At 40.3% G+C, this 23,813-nt stretch overlaps 1 protein-coding gene across 4 annotated transcripts in view; it reads left to right on the top strand.

Annotated features, from left to right (window-relative positions):
- The window catches only part of LOC149900292 (protein fem-1 homolog CG6966), an 80,304-nt gene extending 56,543 nt beyond the window's left edge, over positions 1–23,761 (top strand). For 3 of the 4 annotated variants that reach the window (XM_090113299.1, XM_090113298.1, XM_090113300.1), the window contains 9 exons: positions 3,176–3,335; positions 11,163–11,363; positions 14,862–15,080; positions 15,174–15,366; positions 15,735–15,901; positions 16,222–16,716; positions 17,148–17,413; positions 19,309–20,732; positions 21,294–21,433. In XM_090113299.1, coding sequence (XP_089969425.1) covers positions 3,176–3,335; positions 11,163–11,363; positions 14,862–15,080; positions 15,174–15,366; positions 15,735–15,901; positions 16,222–16,716; positions 17,148–17,413; positions 19,309–20,732; positions 21,294–21,297 — 3,129 coding nt within the window. In that variant the 3' untranslated portion in view covers positions 21,298–21,433. Of the gene's footprint in view, positions 1–3,175; positions 3,336–11,162; positions 11,364–14,861; positions 15,081–15,173; positions 15,367–15,734; positions 15,902–16,221; positions 16,717–17,147; positions 17,414–19,308; positions 20,733–21,293 lie in introns of all 4 variants that reach the window. The other variant, XM_090113301.1, reaches the window with a different exon arrangement.
- Positions 23,762–23,813: the final 52 nt, after the last annotated feature.

Genomic DNA, 23,813 nt, shown 5'->3' on the forward strand with positions numbered 1-23,813 from the left:
TTTGCGTTTATTATGCAAAAATTACGCACTTTACGAAGGCCACGGTCGATGCTTTTATCATAGTTAAATAAAAAAAATAATATCTAATAGAAATTAGTTAAGCAACTATTCCTATTTGGCCTAAGGTGTTGCCTGATAGAGATCAATTAAAAGTTATATAGCGGCCTATTTTAATTTATTTTATGTTAATAAATAAATTATATTGAGCAATGCAGCTTTCAGTAAGGCCACAGATAATATAAAACTATACTATACTAGGTAAGGCTGGAGTAAATAAGCTAAAAGAATATTTGTGACTAACGCATGTACTCTGCGATGTAAATTCGTGATTTTGAACCCGAGACACGATTGCAGACAATGAATTCAATAATCTAATGTAAGACAATAAGTGTTTTGAAATAGTACGCTCCTGAGTTTATTTATTTCAATGTTCCCGCGACATTGTTCAGTCCTATCTGTGAATTTGAAGGAATTTAACATTATTTGAGACATCGGGTGTTATTCTGGTGTGTATTGACGTTTTATTTTGTTCGGATGTATGTGTGAGGTGTTTAGGTACTAAGTTCTTATTAGTGTTAAACAAAGTATAATATTAAACAAAGTCGCTTTCTCTGTCCCTATGTATGCTTAAATCTTTAACGAATAATTGAAGAGGAAGGTTTTAGTATATAATTTGCGAAGCCGCGGACGGAAAGCTCAAAGCTTGTTCAGTAATAAATCAATAATACCTTAGTATATTATTCTATAATATATTAACTACCTATTTAAATGTCTATGAAAAATAATCAAGGCTCTACTAAAAAGCACGCGCTTTTTACGCATAGGAAGCGGTTCTTGTGAAACAATATTTGCATTCAATTTTTTATCGTGCGTCAGGTTGTTCACCGTTGTGTTTGGTAAGCTGGTGTTTATTTTTTTACTAAATTTTAATGTGTAAATAATTATAATACGATTTCAACTCATAGGTTTGATATTTTCACTACTGCTTGTGTTTTTTATTTTTTATTATTGCGCGTTTAAAAGCGAGTTAGTGCTTAATAAGGCAATAAATTAATAACCTATTTTTCGGTTCAGGATGTGTAATAAATTTCAATACGTTTAAAACGTATCTTATGAAATGCAATATTTTACGACATAAGTGCATGTACAGACTACAGATGTATCTGATTCACTAGAATGAATCATTGGAATGGCTATACTTTATACTACTAGCTGGAACCTGCGGTGTCATTTGCATGGTACATGGGTAAAATGTAGATTTACATATTGTCAATCTACATTTACAATATGAAAATCTACTGTTCTGTTCACTCTTGACTTGTTCATCTTCAAGTCAAGAGTGAACAGTTACCTTCTAAGGAAGCACGCTCCATCTTAGTCCGCTTACCAGCGGGCGAGATCGTGGTCAACCGTCTCCCTATATTGTTTATAAAAAAGCTTATGTGCTAATAATCCAGACTATAATCCATCTCAGTAGGAAATTTAAATGAAAGAGTAACCAGCATCAAGACATTCGTACAAACTTTCTCGTTTATAATATTAGTAGGATAAAGTGAATTTTGTTAGAAGGTCCGTCCAGCTGATAGGTAGTGCATGTTGCAAGGCGTTGCGCCATCGATCGCCGAGAAACCGGCGCGGGCGCTGGGCCGGTCACCGATTTCTCTTTTGATGATTTTGTTTACTATTAGATAATGATTTGACTTGTTTTGGTATCCATTCTGCCGAGTCAGGTTAAAGTGTGTCAATGCTAATATTTGATTATGTACGTATTGGACTAGTAACCTTTATGTGTACTTAATATGGCTGTTTTCTGATCTTTTGTTTTCTTTTAAATTTGATTTTGGTTAGATGATATTTATAAAGGTCAGATTGTTTTTGGGCTTGATTGCATTGAGATTCTATAATAGTTAAAAATTACGATGTCAAGTTTAATAAGTAACTCTGTAAAATTATAATTAAGTCAATGTTAATCATATTATATTCGTACAAGGAATAAATGTATTTATGACTTACTAGCGGTCCGCCCCGGCTTCGCCCGTGGTACATATTTCGCAATAAAAGGTAGCCTATGTTCTTTCTCAGGGTCTAAAGATTATCTGTGCCAATTTTCATCAAAATCGGTCCAGTAGTTTATGAGCCTATTCATTACAATCAAACAAACAAACAAACAAAGTTTTCCTCTTTATAATATTAGTGTAGACAATGGAATCGTATTTACATAGGAATGAATTAATACATAATTGAGTTGTAACTAATTAGTTCTCGGATTCTATTAATAAAAATCTTGATATTAATTGCAAATTGCAATGAGAAACCAAATTAAAACTGGCGAAATCAGACTATTTTTTCATTAACTGAAATTGAAATGAATTGCTCCCACTTTGATTTTGATTGTCCCGATTTTTAGGTCAAGCCGAGATTTACGATTGTGTGTATCCAACATACATTTTGTTTAAATAAATTGATTTATTCTTTTCGTTTATATAAAGCTTATGAAATAAAAAGATTCATATTTAAACCAAAATTAGTAATTGCAAAACGATGTCCATATAGAATCAATAATTTACGATCTCTATATTTGTCTCTAATGTTTTGCATATCTCATTTAAAGTCGTTTTTACCGAAAGCTTTTGACTAATCCAAGAGATACTGCGAAATACGATTTCAATTCAGTACTCAGAAGTTATCATTTGGAAGTTGGAACTTGACATATAAGTCTAAACTCAGAAGGTCATAACTTTCTGTTGTCAGAAGAAAATCATTTGGTAAAAACCTTAACATGAGTCATACATGACTACACTTCTTCATGAAGAAACTTATCCTTGAGTTTTTTACAAAAGCAGATGACATGGTAAACTTGGTTACATCTATTTATTTCTCAAAATGTATTTCAAATTATTTTTATTCAAAATTTCCACTAATGTTTCTGCATCAATATAAACCAAGACGGTCCAGCCATTCTCTGGTTTTAGCGAGATAAACGAAAAACGATTTCATTCTTTCTTTCAATTGATTTATGTATATAAATACCGATCTTTATATTCATAAATTTTAATTATTCGTGGTAATCGGTAAAACTATGTTATGCCGTTTCAAAAGTGCTTCTAGAAGAAGTCAAAAATAAATAAATGTTTGAGTTGAGTTGAGTTTTAACATGAACTATTTATCGTTCCAGGTGTACCTACACAGTTGGCGCTCAGAGGAGCTGAACATGTTGGTGGGTGCCAAAGTGGGGGGCGCCACGCCCCTCGTAATAGCGTGTCGCAATGGCCACTATGACGTCGCGGAGTACCTCATCGAGAGGTGCAAGGCGGATATTGAACAGCCCGGTTCAGGTGAGAAAGCAACTATAGTACCTAGTGGTTAATAATTGGTAATTTAAAATATTGATAAAAATGGGTAGCAGTCAGCAGAGCCGTAGATGCAAATTGCATTTCACGAAACAAAGAGCAGATTTTGGTCTCCGATTTAAATGTAAAATATAAAAGCAATAGAACGCAGCATTTAATAGAGATTAGATTTATATATTTTAGTCGCTACTATCTCGTACCCGGGGAAAAATGTCGGTGCCTGTGTGCAAAAATGTCGGTAACGTTATTAATCTTGGTTTCATGCTATAGACTAGCTCAGTTAAATATAACCGTTACTCGTATCGACAGAACAATAAACATGGGCGAGATATATGAAGGTGATAAACAGATAAGCTCAAACAGATAACAATACTGATTGTAGTTTATGTTGGCAATAGAACAATATAGCGGTAAGGTCACTTCATTGTATCCGTAAGGTTGGGTCGCCTAAGATCGGATGTGACATAAGATCGGATGCATGGAATAACTCGCAAACTAGGCAATATTCTCTACTGCTACCAACACTACTAGATCCGCCATTTTGTTCTGCCCCTCTCTTCACTCTGCGGCCGGCCAGCGACCAGACGGGACGTGTACACAGGTGATTCAGCAGAAAAGGTGTATTTTGTGGCGAAAATCGTCGATCCGATCTTACCTACAAAATTTTGATGGCTCATTGTGGAGAGTACTTTCATTGAAATAATGTAATTAATTATTTTGGGGCAGAATTAGCGAATCCTCTTTCCATCTGTATACTTTGATTACGCCTAGGACGTTCACAACCCAAGATCCGATCTTCCCTCCCAATGCCGAAGATCGGACCGAAGTTTAGCTCTTGACTGCGCCTTATGCAATAATGCGCAATAATTATTAACTTTTAATATATTTAACTATCCAATGACGCTATGACTATCAGACCTTAGGTACATTTTCATTATTTAGTCCTAGAACACGGAGGATAAAAGTTTGAGAAACTTAATTAGGATGAGGAGGGAAGACCGGACTAAAAAAACGCAATAAAAAAAAACTTCTTTGTCAAATTTTTTGAGGAATTTCCTGACTCAATCATTAATGCTCAATGTATGGACGTAAGTCCGGATGTTTTCCTAATGTTAACATTATTAATAAACGCATAGAAGTGAAGATACTACATAGTCCGATCTTCGGCCGAACTGTTATTTTCTTCACTATGGTAAGTCGAAAAAAGTCTGGTTTTTAGGCTCTAAATTTGCTTAGATAGATAGCATCTACGCAAACCAAAAAATTTGGGGTTAAACAATATTTTTTTGTCATCAATTTACAGTTGACCGCAACAGAAAAACGACATCGAATCATGAGAAATAAAATAAAAAATACAGTACGTATAAAATTTTCGGCATATGCGTCCGATCTTAGGCGACCCAACCTTATAACCGTGCTGGCTTTCTTATTCCGTTGAGAGTTTGGCCGGGTTCCATCGCACCTTAGAGAAAATTGTATACTAGCAACACTTGCGGTTTTAATACACGTATTGCCGCATTCTGTTAAAAAATGATCTTGGTTACGTGTTAAAATATGAAGTAATTCATATAGCTGATAATAATGTTGGTCTAGTTGATCCGCAAAATGTTGAAACAGTGCTTCAATCTTATGCAGTATTCCAGAATAATTAAGAATAAAATTATCATAATATTATGTATAGGTAACCTATACATATGCTAAATAACATAATAATTAACTACTTACTCATAACTCATTGTCAGTTCTCGTAACAACGGTCTGTACCAGTAGTTGAGATACATTGCCTATTCATAAACAAATAAAACAACAACAACAATATGATATACCTACACATAATATTTGCGTGAGATTAAACAATCTGTTGAAGAGTGTTATCATGGAAAAGGATTTAACGTGATTAACTATGAAGTGTACTGTGTACTCAAAATAAAGTCATGTTTAAATTCAAAGTATAGATAAAACATATAATAAAACATTGCGAAATTTAAGAGTCTAATTTTATGAGATTGGATAACAAAATTTGCATTTTAGATAACTTTTCTAGCTAAACAAATAGTCCCAAAAAACATTTCAACATATTTTTTTAACGTTTTTATGTAAAGAGAAAAAAAAACAATATTTTTACACTTGCAAAACATTAAGTAAGTGAAATTTGCATCGAACGGTTTGTATATTTTCCTTATTAAGGGTGCTATAACAGATTTTTAACAAAAACCGCTATTTTACGGTACAATTTTAACTCAAAGCACTTACACGTGAGAACAAAGTAATATCTTAATTTAAAGATAATATATTCAGTTCTACGATCATCTTATAAAAATTGTACGACGTCATACAAAATTGTCACTGAAATACGATTTTCCCAGCACAATGATCGCATAAAATGCAAAAAAATGGGGTCTAAAACGGTACACTTTTAAGAAAATTAAAAGCCTAATCTATCTTCTTACCTATAAATTATTGAGGGATATATAGTCCTTTATTGATTGTGATAATTTTTTTGTATCTAAATCAAAATTTTATTTCAATTATAAGCTAAATTAAAAATACTTGTCGATTTCTTCATACATTTTGCTCTCGCGGGTCGTCAGACCGCGCTCAGAAGCGCTCTTGGAAGGACGGGTGTATCGCTCCTCGTCCCAAAAATAAAAACGAATTAGAAAAAGATTATTGTGCGTATACTGTCGTTTTCGTGATTTGAAATATTTGATACTTTATAAGAGTAAACTGTATAAGTTTCATATTCCAGTTATTTGTAATTTAAAATTATGTTTTAAAAATTATGTTGACTGAGATCCTCTTTTTTTATGGGTTGTTGAACGGATTGGTGGGGTAAAGCAATTTGACAAAACTTAAATCCAAAATGGCGCCGACGAAAATTTGCCATCTTTTCGTCATGGGTGTCATTTTCATGGTTTTTGGGGTAGCTATTAACCAATATGAGGTCAAAAATAAAATCCAAGATGGCGCCGACGAAAATTTTACATCTTTTCATCATGGGTGTCATTTTCATGGTTTTTGGGGTAGCTATTAACTAATATGAGGTCAAAACTAAAATCCAAGATGGCGCCGACGAAAATTTTACATCTTTTCGTCATGGGTGTCATTTTCATGGTTTTTGGGGTAGCTATTAACCAATATGATGTCAAAACTAAAATCCAAGATGGCGCCGGTGAAAATTTTACATCTTTTCGTCATGGGTGTCATTTTCATGGTTTTTGGGGTAGCTATTAACTAATATGAGGTCAAAAATAAAATCCAAGATGGCGCCGACGAAAATTTTACATCTTTCCGTGATGGGTGTCATTTTCATGATTTTTGGGGTGGGTATTACGCAATATGAGGTCAGAACTAAAATCCAAGATGGCGCCGGTGAAAATTTGACATCTTTTCGTCATGGGTGTCATTTTCATGGTTTTTGGGGTAGCTATTAACCAATATGAGGTCAAAAATAAAATCCAAGATGGCGCCGACGAAAATTTTACATCTTTTCTTCATGGGTGTCATTTTCATGGTTTTTGGGGTAGCTATTAACCAATATGAGGTCAAAAATAAAATCCAAGATGGCGCCGACGAAAATCTTTGTTATTTTATTTTAGTTTACTTCTTTATTATTAAGAAAATTACACCTATGACGAAAAGATGTCAAATTTTCGTCGGCGCCATCTTGGATTTTGGTTTTAACCTCATATTCGTTAATAGCTACCCCAAAAACCATGAAAATGACACCCATCACGAAAAAAGTCAAATTTTCGTCGGCGCCATCTTGGATTTTGGTTTTAACCTCATATTCGTTAATAGCTACCCCAAAAACCATGAAAATGACACCCATCACGAAAAAAGTCAAATTTTCGTCGGCGCCATCTTGGATTTTATTTTTGACCTCATATTGGTTAATAGCTACCCCAAAAACCATGAAAATGACACCCATGACGAAAAGATGTAAAATTTTCGTCGGCGCCATCTTGGATTTTAGTTTTGACCTCATATTGGTTAATAGCTACCCCAAAAACTACCCACACTTGCAGAATGTGTTTGCTACGTAAGAAAAGTTCAGATTTAAGAGTATCCTAGGTAATGTGTTATGTGACGAATACCTATAATTTATTTCATTCCGACTATTTTTCGGAATAACATACATTTACTAAGAATTGTATACAATGCCAGATTTAATACAGTGCCGGTAACATCATATGTATGATAATAATTCTACATTTCTTAAAAAGCTTTGATATTGTATACAATTCATAGATTATTATTCAATGAAATAATGTTGTAAAATAGTCACACTTTTTTAATAGGCCAGTGGAAATTAACATTAAATTCGCAAAGCACGATGTAGATTTGAATTTTTGGTATGTTGTTTGGATCAGTTAGGGTGATGTAAATCCCAATTTGCAACTTCGAAAAAGTTGTGCTCGCTGCGCACCACGTGATAAACTGCGAAAATTTTGGACTTTTTTCACTTTTTGCTCTAAAAGTCATAAACTATGCGTTTCCGACAAGTATGATTCAGTACATAAATTAAGGTTATTAAATTTGCAACAATTTAAGCCTAACCGCAGCTCTCTAAACCTTATAACGACTAAACTGTGGCCATTCGAAGATGGTTCATTTTTCCGGAAATATTGAAATTTTTAGTTTTGCTCCCGTTTGAAGCAAAATATTGGCAAAAACCGCTCGTTCTATGAGAAGTTCGTATAATAAAGTTGTAGTGCATTTAATTTTCTTTCATAAGAGCATAGAACAAAGTCTGTGAGACAAATATTTCACACAAAATATCTGAAAAACAAAAAGGAGGTAGAAATAGATTTTTAAAGAATTGAAACTGAGAGCATATAAAATCATAAAAAGAATAATACTTTTTCATTTGCAGGATAGGTAATTAACAAAATTACAAAATTTGGGAAAGTAGGAAAAAAGATTATACGCAAATAATAAACTGCGAAAATTTTGGACTTTTTTCACTTTTTGCTCTAAAAGTCATAAACTATGCGTTTCCGACAAGTATCATTCAGTACATAAATTAAGGTTATTAAATTTGCAACAATTTAAGCCTAATTAAAGCTCTCTAAATCTTATAGCGACTAAACTGTGGCCATTCGAAGATGGTTCATTTTTCCCGAAATATTGAAATTTTTAGTTTTGCTCCCGTTTGAAGCAAAATATTGGCAAAAACCGCTCGTTCTATGAGAAGGTCGTATAATAAAGTTTTAGTGCATTTAATTTTCTTTCATTAGAGCATAGAACAAAGTCTGTGAGACAAATAGTTCACTCACAATATCTGAAAAACAAAAAGAAGGTAGAAATAGATTTTTTAAGAATTGAAACTGAGGGCATATAAAATCATAAAAAGGATAATACTTTTTCATTTGCAGTATAGGTAATTAACAAAATTACAAAGCTAATTAAATTTGCAACAATTTAAGCCAAACCGCAGCTCTCTAAACCTTATAACAACTAAGCTGTGGCCTTTCAAAGATAGTCAGTTTTTCCCGAAAATTTCAAATTTTTAGTTTTGCTCCCGTTTGAACCAAAATATTGGCAAAAACCGCTCGTTCTATGAGAAAGTCGTATAATAAAGTTGTAGTGCATTTAATTTTCTTTCATTAGAGCATAGAACAAAGTCTGTGTGACAAATAGTTCACTCACAATATCTGAAAAACAAAAAGAAGGTAGAAATAGATTTTTAAAGAATATAATAAGGGCATATAAAATCATAAAAAGGATAATACTTTTTCATTTGCAGGATAGGTAATTAACAAAATTAAATTTTCTACAACTTTATTTTATGACCTTCTCATAGAACGAGCGGTTTTGCCAATATTTTGGTTCAAACGGGAGCAAAACTAAAAATTTGAAAATTTCGGGAAAAACTGACTATCTTTGAAAGGCCACAGCTTAGTTGTTATAAGGTTTAGAGAGCTGCGGTTAGGCTTAAATTGTTGCAAATTTAATTATCTTTGTAATTTTGTTAATTACCTATCCTGCAAATGAAAAAGTATTATCCTTTTTATGATTTTATATGCCCTCAGTTTCAATTCTTTAAAAATCTATTTCTACCTTCTTTTTGTTTTTCAGATATTGTGAGTGAACTATTTGTCTCACAGACTTTGTTCTATGCTCTTATGAAAGAAAATTAAATGCACTACAACTTTATTATACGAACTTCTCATAGAACGAGCGGTTTTTGCCAATATTTTGCTTCAAACGGGAGCAAAACTAAAAATTTCAATATTTCCGGAAAAATGAACCATCTTCGAATGGCCACAGTTTAGTCGTTATAAGGTTTAGAGAGCTGCGGTTAGGCTTAAATTGTTGCAAATTTAATAACCTTAATTTATGTACTGAATCATACTTGTCGAAAACGCTTAGTTTATGACTTTTAGAGCAAAAAGTGAAAAAGTCCAAAATTTTCGCAGTTTATCACGTGGTGCGCAGCGAGCACAACTTTTTCGAAGTTGCAAATTGGGATTTACATCACCCTAACTGATCCAAACAACATACCAAAAATTCAAATCTACATCGTGCTTTGCGAATTTAGGGTTTTTTAGTGTCGATTTCTACTGGCCTATAAGTTGTTTGAATATACTAACATACTTATTAGGATCGTACCTACTAATAAAAGTAACAAAATGAATTTTTAAAGTTCCTAATAATCTTCTGGAATCAATTTCAATAAAAATACATAATATCAAAAATTAAAAATAATATCAAGTATGAAGATGGTCTATAAAATGGAATGCGCTATGTTTACGTGAGCGTGATATTGCCGCGAACAAAGTTACGTCGTTAGATACCTAAATTTGAGTAACGCAGATTTGTGACAGCGTCCTTAACTGGTTGCATAATGAACTGGTTTATAATATCAATCTGTTGAACTTATTGCACGCCTCATAAGCGAAGCGTTGAGGTGGGTACTACTGTCACTTCGCGCAAAACATCTGATTTTTCAAACTTAAAATGTCTTTATGTATCATACATTGCACTTGTAAGATAATACATACACACACATATTAAGAAAAAACACTATTTTTAACGTTCATGATATTTTTGATGTCATTTTTGTTATTTAAACTAGTTAAAAAACAGTTTAAAAAAGTTCTGTCTTGGACGTCCGTGTGTCTGTATGTGCGGATCCTTTTTCTTGTTAACACGATAGCGACCGAAATACTTTACTAATCGAGTCTTTTTTTTTTCTCTTACGCTTGAGTATGCTCAGGAATAGAACCCTTTCATTTTTCAGGGTCTGATTCGATGTGGTTTAATTGTTATTAAATAAACAAAAATAATAATTAATAAATATTTATTAAAAAAAATTATGAGGCGTGCACTTTTGGATTTCTTATTTTAGAAATCTGCACTGGTAAAGTTACATATTTTTATGAGAAAATAAAGATTTTTGTAAGCCCTTTCTTATCTAGATATCCGGCCGATACTAGTAATAAGGTCCCTAGAAGCACTGCCGCGTGGTTTGGTGGTCATTGTGATATAACGTAACAACAAATAAGACCAAGTTCCGAATCATACCTGGATAGATAAGTAATAGATAATAAATAATAGATGGAATTTCTAGACATGCCAATATATATATAGAATGATATTGGTATCAAGAATTATTTAATATTATTAGATATTAAAATTCATAAGTAATTTATTAATATTTAAACAACGTGATTGCTATAGTTTATACGTAGCCGATAATCCCGCTAGTATCTACCCACATACATTTTATTATTGTCTATATTTTCCCCTGTATTCTTGCTACTTTATTTTGCCTTGTATAAATAATGTATCCATCTCAAATTCCAGTAACATTCGACGGAGAAACGATCGAAGGTGCGCCGCCGCTGTGGTGCGCGGCGGCGGCGGGCCACTTACCCCTCGTGCGGCTGCTCGTCCGCGCGGGCGCGAACGTCAACTCGACGACGCGCACGCACAGCACGCCGCTGCGGGCCGCCTGCTTTGACGGGCATTACGATATTGTCAAGTTCCTAGTCGAGAATGGGGCCGGTGAGTGGAATTTATGATTGCTTTGTGGGCTAGTGTACTAGATCGGATGAATACCTACGAATTTTTATTGAATGAACAAGATAATTCAATTTTATTGACAATTATTAAATCTTTCGACTATTATCTAGCCATTATCTTTTCCCATTTTCTTTTATATAAACATCTTTTATACCGTGGGGTGCCGGTTTAAGAATAGCACTCCCCCATCTCCTCCCGTGGGTGTCGTAAGAGGCGACTAAGGGATACCTGATACCGGAACGGGCAGCAGCGTTCCGTGACTTACATGCACATCTACTGCGCTCGCCAACCCGCCTGCCAAGCGTGGCGAGTATTGGCATTAAATCCCCTCATGGATTGTACACCTTTAACCAGGCCCCTAGTACCCGGCAGCCCCGCTATTCCTGGCTACGGTAGCGGCTATGGTAACGGCGGGGCAAGGGGTGCTAAGAATCACCGGATGCGATCCGGCTACCACTCCCGACGACCCCTGGCCCTGGTAACATACAATGCACGCACATTGAGGACGGATGAAAAGATTGTTGAGCTGGAAGAAGAATTGAGCAAATTACGCTGGGATGTCATAGGGTTATCAGAAGTCCGAAGAGAGGGGGAGGACACGGTAACGTTGACGTCCGGTAATTTGTTCTTCTACCGGGAGGGCGACCAACAGTCCCAAGGTGGAATAGGGTTTATCGTCCACAAATCTCTCGTCAACAACATCGTAAGCATTGAGAGTGTGTCGAGCAGGGTTGCGTGCCTTATACTCAGAATATCTCAAAGATATTCGCTGAAGGTCATACAGGTTTACGCACCGACCTCGGCTCACTCCGATGAAGAAGTGGAGGTTATGTATGAGGACATAAGTAGGGCCATACATACCTCGAAAACACACTTCAATGTTGTGATGGGAGATTTCAACGCAAAGTTGGGCAAGAGAGGCGATGATGAGTTGAGAGTGGGACAATTTGGATTTGGAAAACGCAATCCGAGGGGCCAGAGACTAGCAGACTTTCTGGAGAAGGAGGGTCTTTTTATGATGAATTCCTTCTTCCAGAAACCGACCCACAGGAAGTGGACCTGGCTCAGCCCCGACGGGAAGACGAAAAATGAGATAGACTTCATTATGACCACGAAAAGACAAATATTCAAAGATGTCTCCGTGATCCACAGGGTGAAAACCGGAAGCGATCACCGAATGGTACGAGGCATCTTGAATATCGATGTCAAACGTGAGAGATCTCGTCTGATGAAGTCTACGCTCCGTCCTTGCCATGAACAAATCCAAAATCCCGAAAGCTTTCAACTGGAACTGCAAAATCGCTTCGATTGCCTCGACAGTAGCGTTTCAGTGGACGATCTAAATAACAGGCTGGTAGAAATTATCCGCGCGGTTGGGTCCCACTTTAAAACCCGTAAAGTAAACCCGCAAAAACTCTCTGACCACACTCTGAAACTTATGGCAGACCGGCGCTCTATGCCACTGCGCACATCTGAAGATGCTAAGTCATATAGGCAGCTCAATAGACGGATATCTAAATCTCTGCGACACGATATTCGCTCCTTTAATGCTTCAAGCATTGAGGAAGCGATTAAGCGAAACCAAGGCTCGAAAGTGTTTGCAAGAGATATGTCTATTGGGCAGAGCCGGCTGACGAAGCTGAAGACAGACCGTGGCGTAGTAGTGTCGGCCAAGTCAGAGGTATTAGGAGAGGTCGAGAGGTTCTACCGGCAGCTTTACACCTCAGTTGCCAAGCCTGTTAATAGTCCGGCGAAAGACCCAAGAGCCCGACTAACCCGACATTTCACCGAAGATATCCCGGACATCAGCCTGTACGAGATTAGGATAGCTCTGAAACAGCTTAAGAACAACAAGGCGCCGGGTGAGGACGGAATTACCTCTGAGCTACTGAGAGCGGGTGGAAAACCAATCCTCAGAATGCTCCAGAGGCTATTCAGTTCCGCCTTGCTCGAGGGCACAACGCCTGAAGCATGGAGCAGGAGTGTGATTGTTCTGTTCTTCAAAAAGGGAGATAAGACCCTATTGAAGAACTACAGACCGATATCACTCTTGAGTCATGTTTATAAGCTGTTTTCAAGGGTTATCACGAATCGTCTCGAACGCAGGTTAGATGACTTCCAGCCTCCCGAACAAGCCGGTTTCCGTAAAGGCTTTAGCACCATAGACCACATCCACACGCTGCGGCAAATTATACAGAAAACCGAGGAGTATAATCTGCCACTATGCCTAGCGTTCGTGGACTATGAAAAAGCCTTCGATTCGATCGAGACCTGGGCCGTATTAAGGTCTCTCCAGCGGTGCCGTATTGACTATCGGTACATCGAAGTATTGAGAAGCTTGTACGAACACGCCACAATGTCAGTCCGAGTACAAGATCAGTGCACAAAGGCAATCCCATTGCAGCGCGGTGTTAGACAAGGCGACGTGATCTCGCCCAAACTTTTTACCGCTGCTTTGGAAGATGCTTTCAAACTGTTGGAATGGAAAGGACTTGGCATCAATATTAACGGCGAGTACATCTCTCATCTTCGTTTTGCCGATGATATCGTAGTCATGGCAGAATCCATGGAAGACCTTAATGCAATGCTCGATGACCTCTACAGAGTTTCACAACAAGTGGGCCTTAGCATGAACATGGACAAGACGAAAATCATGTCGAATGTCCATGTTGTGCCTACTCCAGTCTCTGTTGGAAACTCTACTCTCGAAGTTGTTGACGAATATGTCTACCTCGGACAAACGGTCCAATTAGGCAGGTCCAACTTCGGGAAAGAGGTCAATCGTCGAATCCGACTCGGATGGGCAGCGTTCGGGAAGTTACATAACATCTTTTCATCCAAAATCCCTCAGTGCCTGAAGACAAAAGTCTTCGAGCAATGTGTGTTGCCAGTGATGACATACGGTACAGAAACGTGGTCTCTAACCCTGGGCCTTGTGCACAAGCTCAGCGTCGCTCAACGTGCTATGGAAAGGGCTATGCTCGGAGTTTCCCTACGAGATCGAATCAGAAATGAGGAGATCCGTAGGAGAACCGGTGTCACCGACATAGCTCGCCGGATTAGCACGCTGAAGTGGCAATGGGCTGGGCACATAGCCCGCAGAACCGATGGCCGTTGGGGCAGAAAGGTTCTCGAATGGAGACCACGTACTGGGCGACGAAGCGTGGGACGACCACCCACAAGATGGACAGACGACCTGGTCCGAGTGGCAGGGAGCCGCTGGATGCAGGCCGCCGGTGACCGGTCGTGGTGGAAAACCCTGAGGGAGGCCTTTGTCCAGCAGTGGACGTCCCACGGCTGAAACGACGAAACATCTTTTATACACATACATATTATTAATTTGCTTGAAACAAGCAACGAAATAATCAATAAATCACGTAAATATTCCAGTACTTATCATAAAAAAAGTTCTCGTAATTCAAGCTTCCAAAAATTTTCATAAAAAATTATTAATTCAAACTTTCCCGTATGAATTTCCAGACATAGAAATAGCGAATCGGCACGGGCACACGTGCCTCATGATCGCATGCTACAAGGGCCACATTAGGATCGCAAAATACCTGCTGTCACTAAACGCAGATGTTAACAGAAAGAGTGTAAAGGGAAATACGGCATTGCACGATTGCGCGGAGAGCGGCTCGCTACACATACTCAAAATGCTGTTGGGACACGGGGCCACTATGGACGTGGATTCCTATGGTAAGAGTTTATCTCCTTACTACTCGATCCGACTAATTTGTACTCTAATTTCATTATCTTTTCTCATCGTGATATGAAATAAATCTGTTTTAGGCATGACTCCCCTCCTAGCCGCATCAGTAACAGGACACACGCACATCGTAGAGCACCTGATCAACGGCGAGACGGGTCTGGTGACGCGGCAGCAGCGCATCGACGCGCTCGAGCTGCTGGGCGCCACGTACGTGGACAAGCGGCGCGACATGGTGGGCGCGCTCGCGCTGTGGAAGCGCGCTATGGACGACAGGTGCGTGGGGTGTGACCCGCGGCACTGCACGTGCAGACAGACTGACACACGCCGAGCGGGGATAACCAACAAAAAATAAAAAAAAATAATACCCATTTATCAACTACTTTCAAGACCATAAGTTATCAAATAGTTACAAAATTATTGAATTGAAACTTCTTTGGGCGCATTGAGAGTTGAAAATTTCAAGTTCATCATGTCGTAGCGGTATTGACATGACGAACTTGGACGTAACGTTGGAGTAAGGCGACGATTTTTGTATCTTGTGAAAAAAGTTTCACTTCTGACACGTGTGCTCGGCACACACCCTTTTTTATGTCTTAAACATATCTCAACATCAATCTTACCAAACATTTCGCACATTTCAGATTTCCAACGGACGGTAGTGACCCGATCCCCAAACCGAAGGACATCCCGCGCATAGAGGCGTACGACTACGCGGTAGAGCCCAGTAATGCGCAGCAGTTGGAGGAACTATTGGCCGACCCGGATGCTATGAGGATGCAGGCGCTTGTTATTAGGGAGAGGATTTTAGGTGAGCTATGAAAGGAAAGGAGGGGCGTGTTTGTATTGTAAGGAATTGATTTTTGTAATATAAAATATCAAAATTTAGTATGCACATTTTCGTTGTTATCAGTTTAATTTCAGTAGAATTGAGCGGGTGAAGTTGGATAGATTACAATTTTGGCAGAGCGAGGCGTGCGTGCTATTGTCTATTGTCTAATAAAACGGGGATAAGTTTTTAAAACAACAATAAAAAAAAAATAAGAAAGGTGCGAAAAATTCGAAACCCACGCGATCGATTTTATTATATTTATTTATTGAATGTTTACGTAATATCTGTATGTATTGCAGGGCAAGCGCACCCGGACACGTCGTACTACGTGCGGTACCGCGGCGCCGTGTACGCGGACGCGGGGCGGTTCGCGCGCTGCCGCCAGCTGTGGCACCACGCGCTCGACATGCAGCGCGCCGTGCTGCCCGCGCTGTCGCCGCTCACGCAGTCCAGCCTCTACAGCTTCGCCGAGCTGTTCTCCTACATGCTGGCGGAGCGCGCGCGCCCGCCGCTCAGAGGTATGTGTAGCTGTGCCCGCGCCGACATGCAGCGCGCCGTGCTGCCCGCGCTGTCGCCGCTCACGCAGTCCAGCCTCTACAGCTTCGCCGAGCTGTTCTCCTACATGCTGGCGGAGCGCGCGCGCCCGCCGCTCAGAGGTATGTGTAGCTGTGCCCGCGCCGACATGCAGCGCGCCGTGCTGCCCGCGCTGTCGCCGCTCACGCAGTCCAGCCTCTACAGCTTCGCCGAGCTGTTCTCCTACATGCTGGCGGAGCGCGCGCGCCCGCCGCTCAGAGGTATGCGCCGCGAGCTGTGCGGCTGTGCCCGCGCCGACATGCAACACTACAAGCTTTGTCCAATAAAAGATGAAAAAAAAATTGGTTGTCTGTAAAGTCGGTTTACTGACGATAGTTGAACGTGACAACGTCCGATTGTGCTTCTTTATCAATCGTTCCGCGCTTTTGCTTGCACTTCAAGCTTTACATGGAACGCCTCAGAGCGAGGTAACGCCGCATGAGTTTTTTCGTGCGTATATAAGACGTTGTCACGTCAAAATCGATTATGTGCCTGTCTATACGTCCCCCATTTATATACAAAACGAATCTCTACGAGACAGATTTTGTGCCTGTCTTTATGTCCTACACAAAACTACATTATTTACCTCTATTCCTCCTATTCCATGAACGTAATAACTAGCCATGACCAAAATAAACATTACATATTTCAGGTCGCATCGTGCCTCCAGTAACATTCGAAGACATCGAGCCAGTATTCCGCAAGGCGCTATCAGAAGTTGAACGCGGTGTCACCGCAGTGAATACCGGCACAGGAACAGATAGAGATACAACACTAAACACGTTACAGCGTGTTGTAGTTATAGCGTTACATTTGGCGGCGTTGTTAGCGCGCTTGTTGGACGAGCCGGATTGCGAGCCGCAAGTCGTACGCGATGTGCATAGAGCGGTGTATTCGTTGGTCAAGCTCGATATTAAGGTACGTGTTGTAATGATTTTTTTTTTATGGAAATTTATTTGCAATGTGGTAATGCATGGGGTTTGTTTGACATGTAAAATGAACATTAACAAGTAAAAGGAGAATGGCAAACTCCCATCGGACTCTGGGCCTGATCGTTACTCAGATTATTTATGGGGGATTAAATAGATAAAAATATACAGATTCTATAAATATAATAATTATACGCTAACTCAGGATCACTCACGCTCACTCACGCTAACTCAGGCTAACTAACGCTAACTCACGCTCACTCAGGCTAAATCACGCTAACTCAGACTAACTCACGCTAACTCAGGATCACTCAGGATCACTCACGCTCACTCACGCTAACTCACGCTCACTAAGGCTAACTCACGCTAACTCACGCAACTCAGGATCACTCACGCTCACTCAGGCTGACTCACACTCACGCTAACTCACGCTCACTAAGGCTAACTCACGCTAACTCACGCAACTCAGGATCACTCACGCTCACTCAGGCTGACTCACACTCACGCTAACTCACGTTCACTCAGGCTCACTCACGCTCACTCAGGCTCACTCACGCTAACTCAGGATCACTCACGCTAATTCAGGACCACTCACGCTAACTCAGGATCACTCACGCTCACTCACGCTAACTCAGGCTAACTCACGCTCACTCACGCTAACTCAGGCTAACTCACGCTAACTCAGGATCACTCACGCTCACTCAGGCTTACTCACGCTCACTCACGCTAACTTACTCGGGCGTGAGTTGGCGTGAGTAAGAAATGTTATTTACTGTAATGCTGTATGATTACGAAGAAATAAATAAAATAAAATGGATCTTACATTTTTTCCAGATAAATGTGTACAAAACTATCTTTCTGTCTAAGGGCCTGTTTCACCACCCTCAAGTAAAGTGTCGAGTAGGCTAATCGCCAGTTAAAGTGACCCGTAACTTCAAGTGCGAGTTTCACGACGTCCGTGTAGCACTAATCATAAGATTAACTGACCCGTAACTTACTTGCCACGTCTTCTGCCAATTAGCGTGTTTTACTCGACGGTTAAGTATTGTCTGTTGTCATTTCTTGCATATCACCAACGATTTTTTTTAAATAAACGAATAAAAATGGATTTATTTGATTTAATTGATCATCAGTTGGATGAATTAGAATATTATTCGACACAACGAATAGCAAGGATTCGTGTATTTAAATTCCGTGTTGATTATTTTACGGACCTCGATGAAACTGATTTTTTTGCTAGATTTCGTCTATCGAAATATGCAGTTAACCAAGTGCATAACTTTATAAAATATAAAATAATGCCTACATCGCAAAGGTGAGTGGTATTTTTTAATTATTGAAGTGATTTTACTTATAGATAACCTATCAAATCATATTAATCCCTCCCATCCCTCAAAGAAAAGTTTGCACGTCTATCTCTTTTAACTTTATCCATAATAATTAAATAGGTAAGTACTTAATATAATAATTTAACAAATTAAAATCACACGCGTATTTCCAACCCTACAGACAATCCACAACAATTAACAAATTAACAATGCATATATGACAGCTGCAATAGTGCAATGACGTTTGACGAGTGACATTGACGTAATATTGAACGAATGTGACGTACGATTTGTTCCGTTACTCATTTAACCAGTAAGTTGTTACTCGGAGCTTATTTTTCGTTTGTGAAATTGACAAAAGATACTCGTAACCTTTACTTGCTGATTAACGTTAATCAAGAAGTAACTAATCAACGCTTTACTTGGAGATGGTGAACGAGGCCCTTAATGTTCATTTTACAAAAAAATCTATCATTTTTTTGTATTTTTGCTAGATTAATGTATTACATGTGAATGCGGTATAATGCTCATGTCGTGTGTTGTTGTATTGGTGCAGGTGCGGCAGGGTCGGTCGGCGCTGCACGTGGTGTGCTCGGCGGAGGTGTCGCGGCGCGCGGGCGCCGGCCCGTGGTTCGAGGGCGGGACCGGCGCCTGCTCGCCCGCGCTCGTCGCGCTCATGCTGCGGCTCGGCGCGCCGCCCGACGCGCGCGACGCGGACGGCAACACGCCGCTGCACCTCGTGTGCAAGGTGCGCCACACACACACACACAGCCCCGCTCGTCGCGCTCATGCTGCGGCTCGGCGCGCCGCCCGACGCGCGCGACGCGGACGGCAACACGCCGCTGCACCTCGTGTGCAAGGTGCGCCACACACACACACACAGCCCCGCTCGTCGCGCTCATGCTGCGGCTCGGCGCGCCGCCCGACGCGCGCGACGCGGACGGCAACACGCCGCTGCACCTCGTGTGCAAGGTGCGCCACACACACACACACAGCCCCGCTCGTCGCGCTCATGCTGCGGCTCGGCGCGCCGCCCGACGCGCGCGACGCGGACGGCAACACGCCGCTGCACCTCGTGTGCAAGGTGCGCCACACACACACACACAGCCCCGCTCGTCGCGCTCATGCTGCGGCTCGGCGCGCCGCCCGACGCGCGCGACGCGGACGGCAACACGCCGCTGCACCTCGTGTGCAAGGTGCGCCACACACACACACACAGCCCCGCTCGTCGCGCTCATGCTGCGGCTCGGCGCGCCGCCCGACGCGCGCGACGCGGACGGCAACACGCCGCTGCACCTCGTGTGCAAGGTGCGCCACACACACACACACAGCCCCGCTCGTCGCGCTCATGCTGCGGCTCGGCGCGCCGCCCGACGCGCGCGACGCGGACGGCAACACGCCGCTGCACCTCGTGTGCAAGGTGCGCCACACACACACACACAGCCCCGCTCGTCGCGCTCATGCTGCGGCTCGGCGCGCCGCCCGACGCGCGCGACGCGGACGGCAACACGCCGCTGCACCTCGTGTGCAAGGTGCGCCACACACACACACACAGCCCCGCTCGTCGCGCTCATGCTGCGGCTCGGCGCGCCGCCCGACGCGCGCGACGCGGACGGCAACACGCCGCTGCACCTCGTGTGCAAGGTGCGCCACACACACACACACAGCCCCGCTCGTCGCGCTCATGCTGCGGCTCGGCGCGCCGCCCGACGCGCGCGACGCGGACGGCAACACGCCGCTGCACCTCGTGTGCAAGGTGCGCCACACACACACACACAGCCCCGCTCGTCGCGCTCATGCTGCGGCTCGGCGCGCCGCCCGACGCGCGCGACGCGGACGGCAACACGCCGCTGCACCTCGTGTGCAAGGTGCGCCACACACACACACACAGCCCCGCTCGTCGCGCTCATGCTGCGGCTCGGCGCGCCGCCCGACGCGCGCGACGCGGACGGCAACACGCCGCTGCACCTCGTGTGCAAGGTGCAGTGCAACCACACACACACACACACAGTGGCGCGACACATTGTACAACACACACACACAGTGGCGCGACACATTGCACAACACACACACAGTGGCGCGACACATTGCACAACACACACACAGTGGCGCGACACATTGCACAACACACACAGTAACGCGATACATTGCACAACGACACAAGCACAAACAAACGCGTGTGCGCTACTAATTTTCACGTACAAAACATACTTTATATACCCCGAACTCACATACACAAACTTGAGGGCTCCACTGCATATTATGCTAGGTGCATTCCCTTCAACTACACACACAATGCACCTACGATGCCAATAGCAATATAACACTGCAATTTCCCTATACTTACTCCATTCACATTTCACACGCCCTTTCGCCATACATACTTGATACGATACGGCTTCAATACAAACATTTTAATACAAAATATTTTTTTTTGTACTTTTAAAATAAGCGCTCTGACGCCAATAATCATCATTATTCACTATTATAATTTCTATCTTATAAATATAATAAAAAAATAACATTTTTCATTCGTTCCAGCTGAACCCGTGTCCCTCGGAAGTGGTGCGACAGTTGTTAACGCACGGCGCGCACATAGACACTGTGAACTACGAGGGGGAAACCCCCGAAGAGATCCTCAAGGCGAGCGGCCAGAGCCTCGCCGCGATAGTCAACCCGCTCAAGTACACGACCCTCAAGTGCCTCGCCGCGAGGACCGTGAAGAACTACAAGCTGCCCTACAGACACGTGGTGCCGCAGTGCTTACACGCGACTGTCATATCGCATTAGCTATAGGGGAAATATCGGACTACCCGCTATGGAAGATACGAGTACGAAGTTTGTCGTCAACTACCCTCAGGACTATGTCGTGGACTACCTTCAGTTATAGTTAAACGTCATTTGCTACTAGAAAAACCTGTGTTTTGAATTACTACGACTATAGTAACTCGTGTAGCCTACTCAGCTATATAACAGAAATAATAAATCAATGTCACGGATGTCAATAAATTTACTTTGACTCACAGATAAATCAATTTGCCTAGGTATCCCCGCTTTTAAAGTCTACCGTACAAAATTCGACGTTTAAAATAACTCAATCCACCTATTTTCCTATGTTTCTGATTAAACGATTTACCTAGATAACTTCATCATTATTTCCATTTTGATGAGAATATTACGTAATAGACCAATCTGATTAGGTATCCTCATTCTTAAAAATGACGCAATACTCAAAATTTAGCTAGATTATCTGAGTTTTGAATCCCTTTCGAAATATGTAACAGCTTTTCTTTATTATTTTTATTACTTCAATTATACAGGGTGTCCCACTTTCGGTATACTAAGCGCAAAGGGACTTGTAGTTTTGCATACGCTGAGTACGTAAAAAATAATTATAAAATTCCAGACGCATTTTTTTTTAAATAGAGGAATTCTTAAAATTCCATGTGTACACCCCCAACAAGCAAACCGCCCAACTTTGCCACCCACATGTGAGCTATCGTTTAAGATTATGTTTCATAGACAAAATACTCACATTAGCGAAGCGGTATATGCCGGCTGCGCGAAGCTAAAGACGAATACATGGATTTGAAGGAAAAATTTAGCAAAAAATTTTTCGCGTAATTTTGTTATTTAAGTATTTTTTATGTGATCAGTGTATGCAAAACTACAAGTCCCTTCGCGCTTAGTATACCGAAAGCGGGACACCCTGTATTAACTAATATATCTTAACATTATTGAACTCCGTGACCTGACGATTGTTCCGATCAAAATATATTTTTTTGACATTAAATGTTCATAATTTAAGAATATACTGACAAACACACAAACTCGACTACAAAAATGACTGGGATATATAAAGCTACACGCTTATTTTATTCCGAAAATATAAACGTATAAGGAGTCCGTCTGTACATATGTTACCTGATCGTTTATGAAGCTCATTATTATTATTGTTATTTGATAGTTGCATGATATACGAGTAAGTTTGACGGCCGGCTCCTGAACTATTTGTATTAAGTATCTTATAAATATAGCCTAGATAATCTTTTGTAACATTTTTGTTTTTAATTTTTCGCATTTTAACATGTGCCAGCTTTGCCAACGCCACGTTTTTAGGATACGTGTTTTTGTATAAGTCTGTGAATTTTTATCTTGTCTATGATTTTTTATCTATATATAAAATTGTCTGTGATTACTGTAACAAAATAAAAATCATAATGAATCAAGGAAATGATATTATTTGAAATGAATAATGTTTCTCTACTTTGTATACATTTATCGATTCTTATTTAGACGAGTGTTTTAGACTTATTATTTTTATATTAAGCAAGTTGTCAATGTATTGTTTTTACATATTTTTTGATGTTTCTAAAAATTTCTAAGTGTTCTCACCATAAATTCGATTGTGGATAAATATAAAGAGCAAAATGATAACTTTATTCAACAAATAATTACAATACTGACGCAATCGACTCATAATTTAAAAGCGTGATTCGTTATTATGGCATACTAGTCTTTTTATATTGTAGTATATTTGGATAATTTAGACATTTTCGCATCAAGTTGATTACAATTGTTTTAGTATAATATTTGTGTGAGATTCAACCATTACACCGATGCAAGTGTACAGATAGTCAAAAATTCATATTTATGCGTTCTTAAGCGCTTGTATAAATACATTTTATTAGGATTTCTATTATAACAAATTGTACATTCATATAATAGATAAAATTTGGACACAAAGAATTGAACGGTGTAATAGTTGAAACATTATGTAAAAATAGTGATGTAAGTAGGTAGATTATTAGAAATTTATCGATAAAATTAAATGGTATGATATATGATAAAAGTGAATCTACTTGAACTGAATTGATATAAATGGAACTAGATTTATTTTGGCAGCTGTTTGATAGTAAATGTGTGTATTTTCTCGTAGCATATTGCATAGTATCTGCGTGATTATGTGTACTAGATTATTTTGAAATTAATAAAATGCTTTAAAAATATTATTGTTATTTTTATTTTCAAATACAATTTCAATATTATCTTTACATACAA

The sequence above is a fragment of the Colias eurytheme genome, chromosome 19 (genome assembly GCF_061535395.1).
Source record: "Colias eurytheme isolate Ceu_HAF_F1 chromosome 19, ilColEury1 Martin Lab GWU primary, whole genome shotgun sequence".
NCBI lineage: Eukaryota > Metazoa > Arthropoda > Insecta > Lepidoptera > Pieridae > Colias > Colias eurytheme.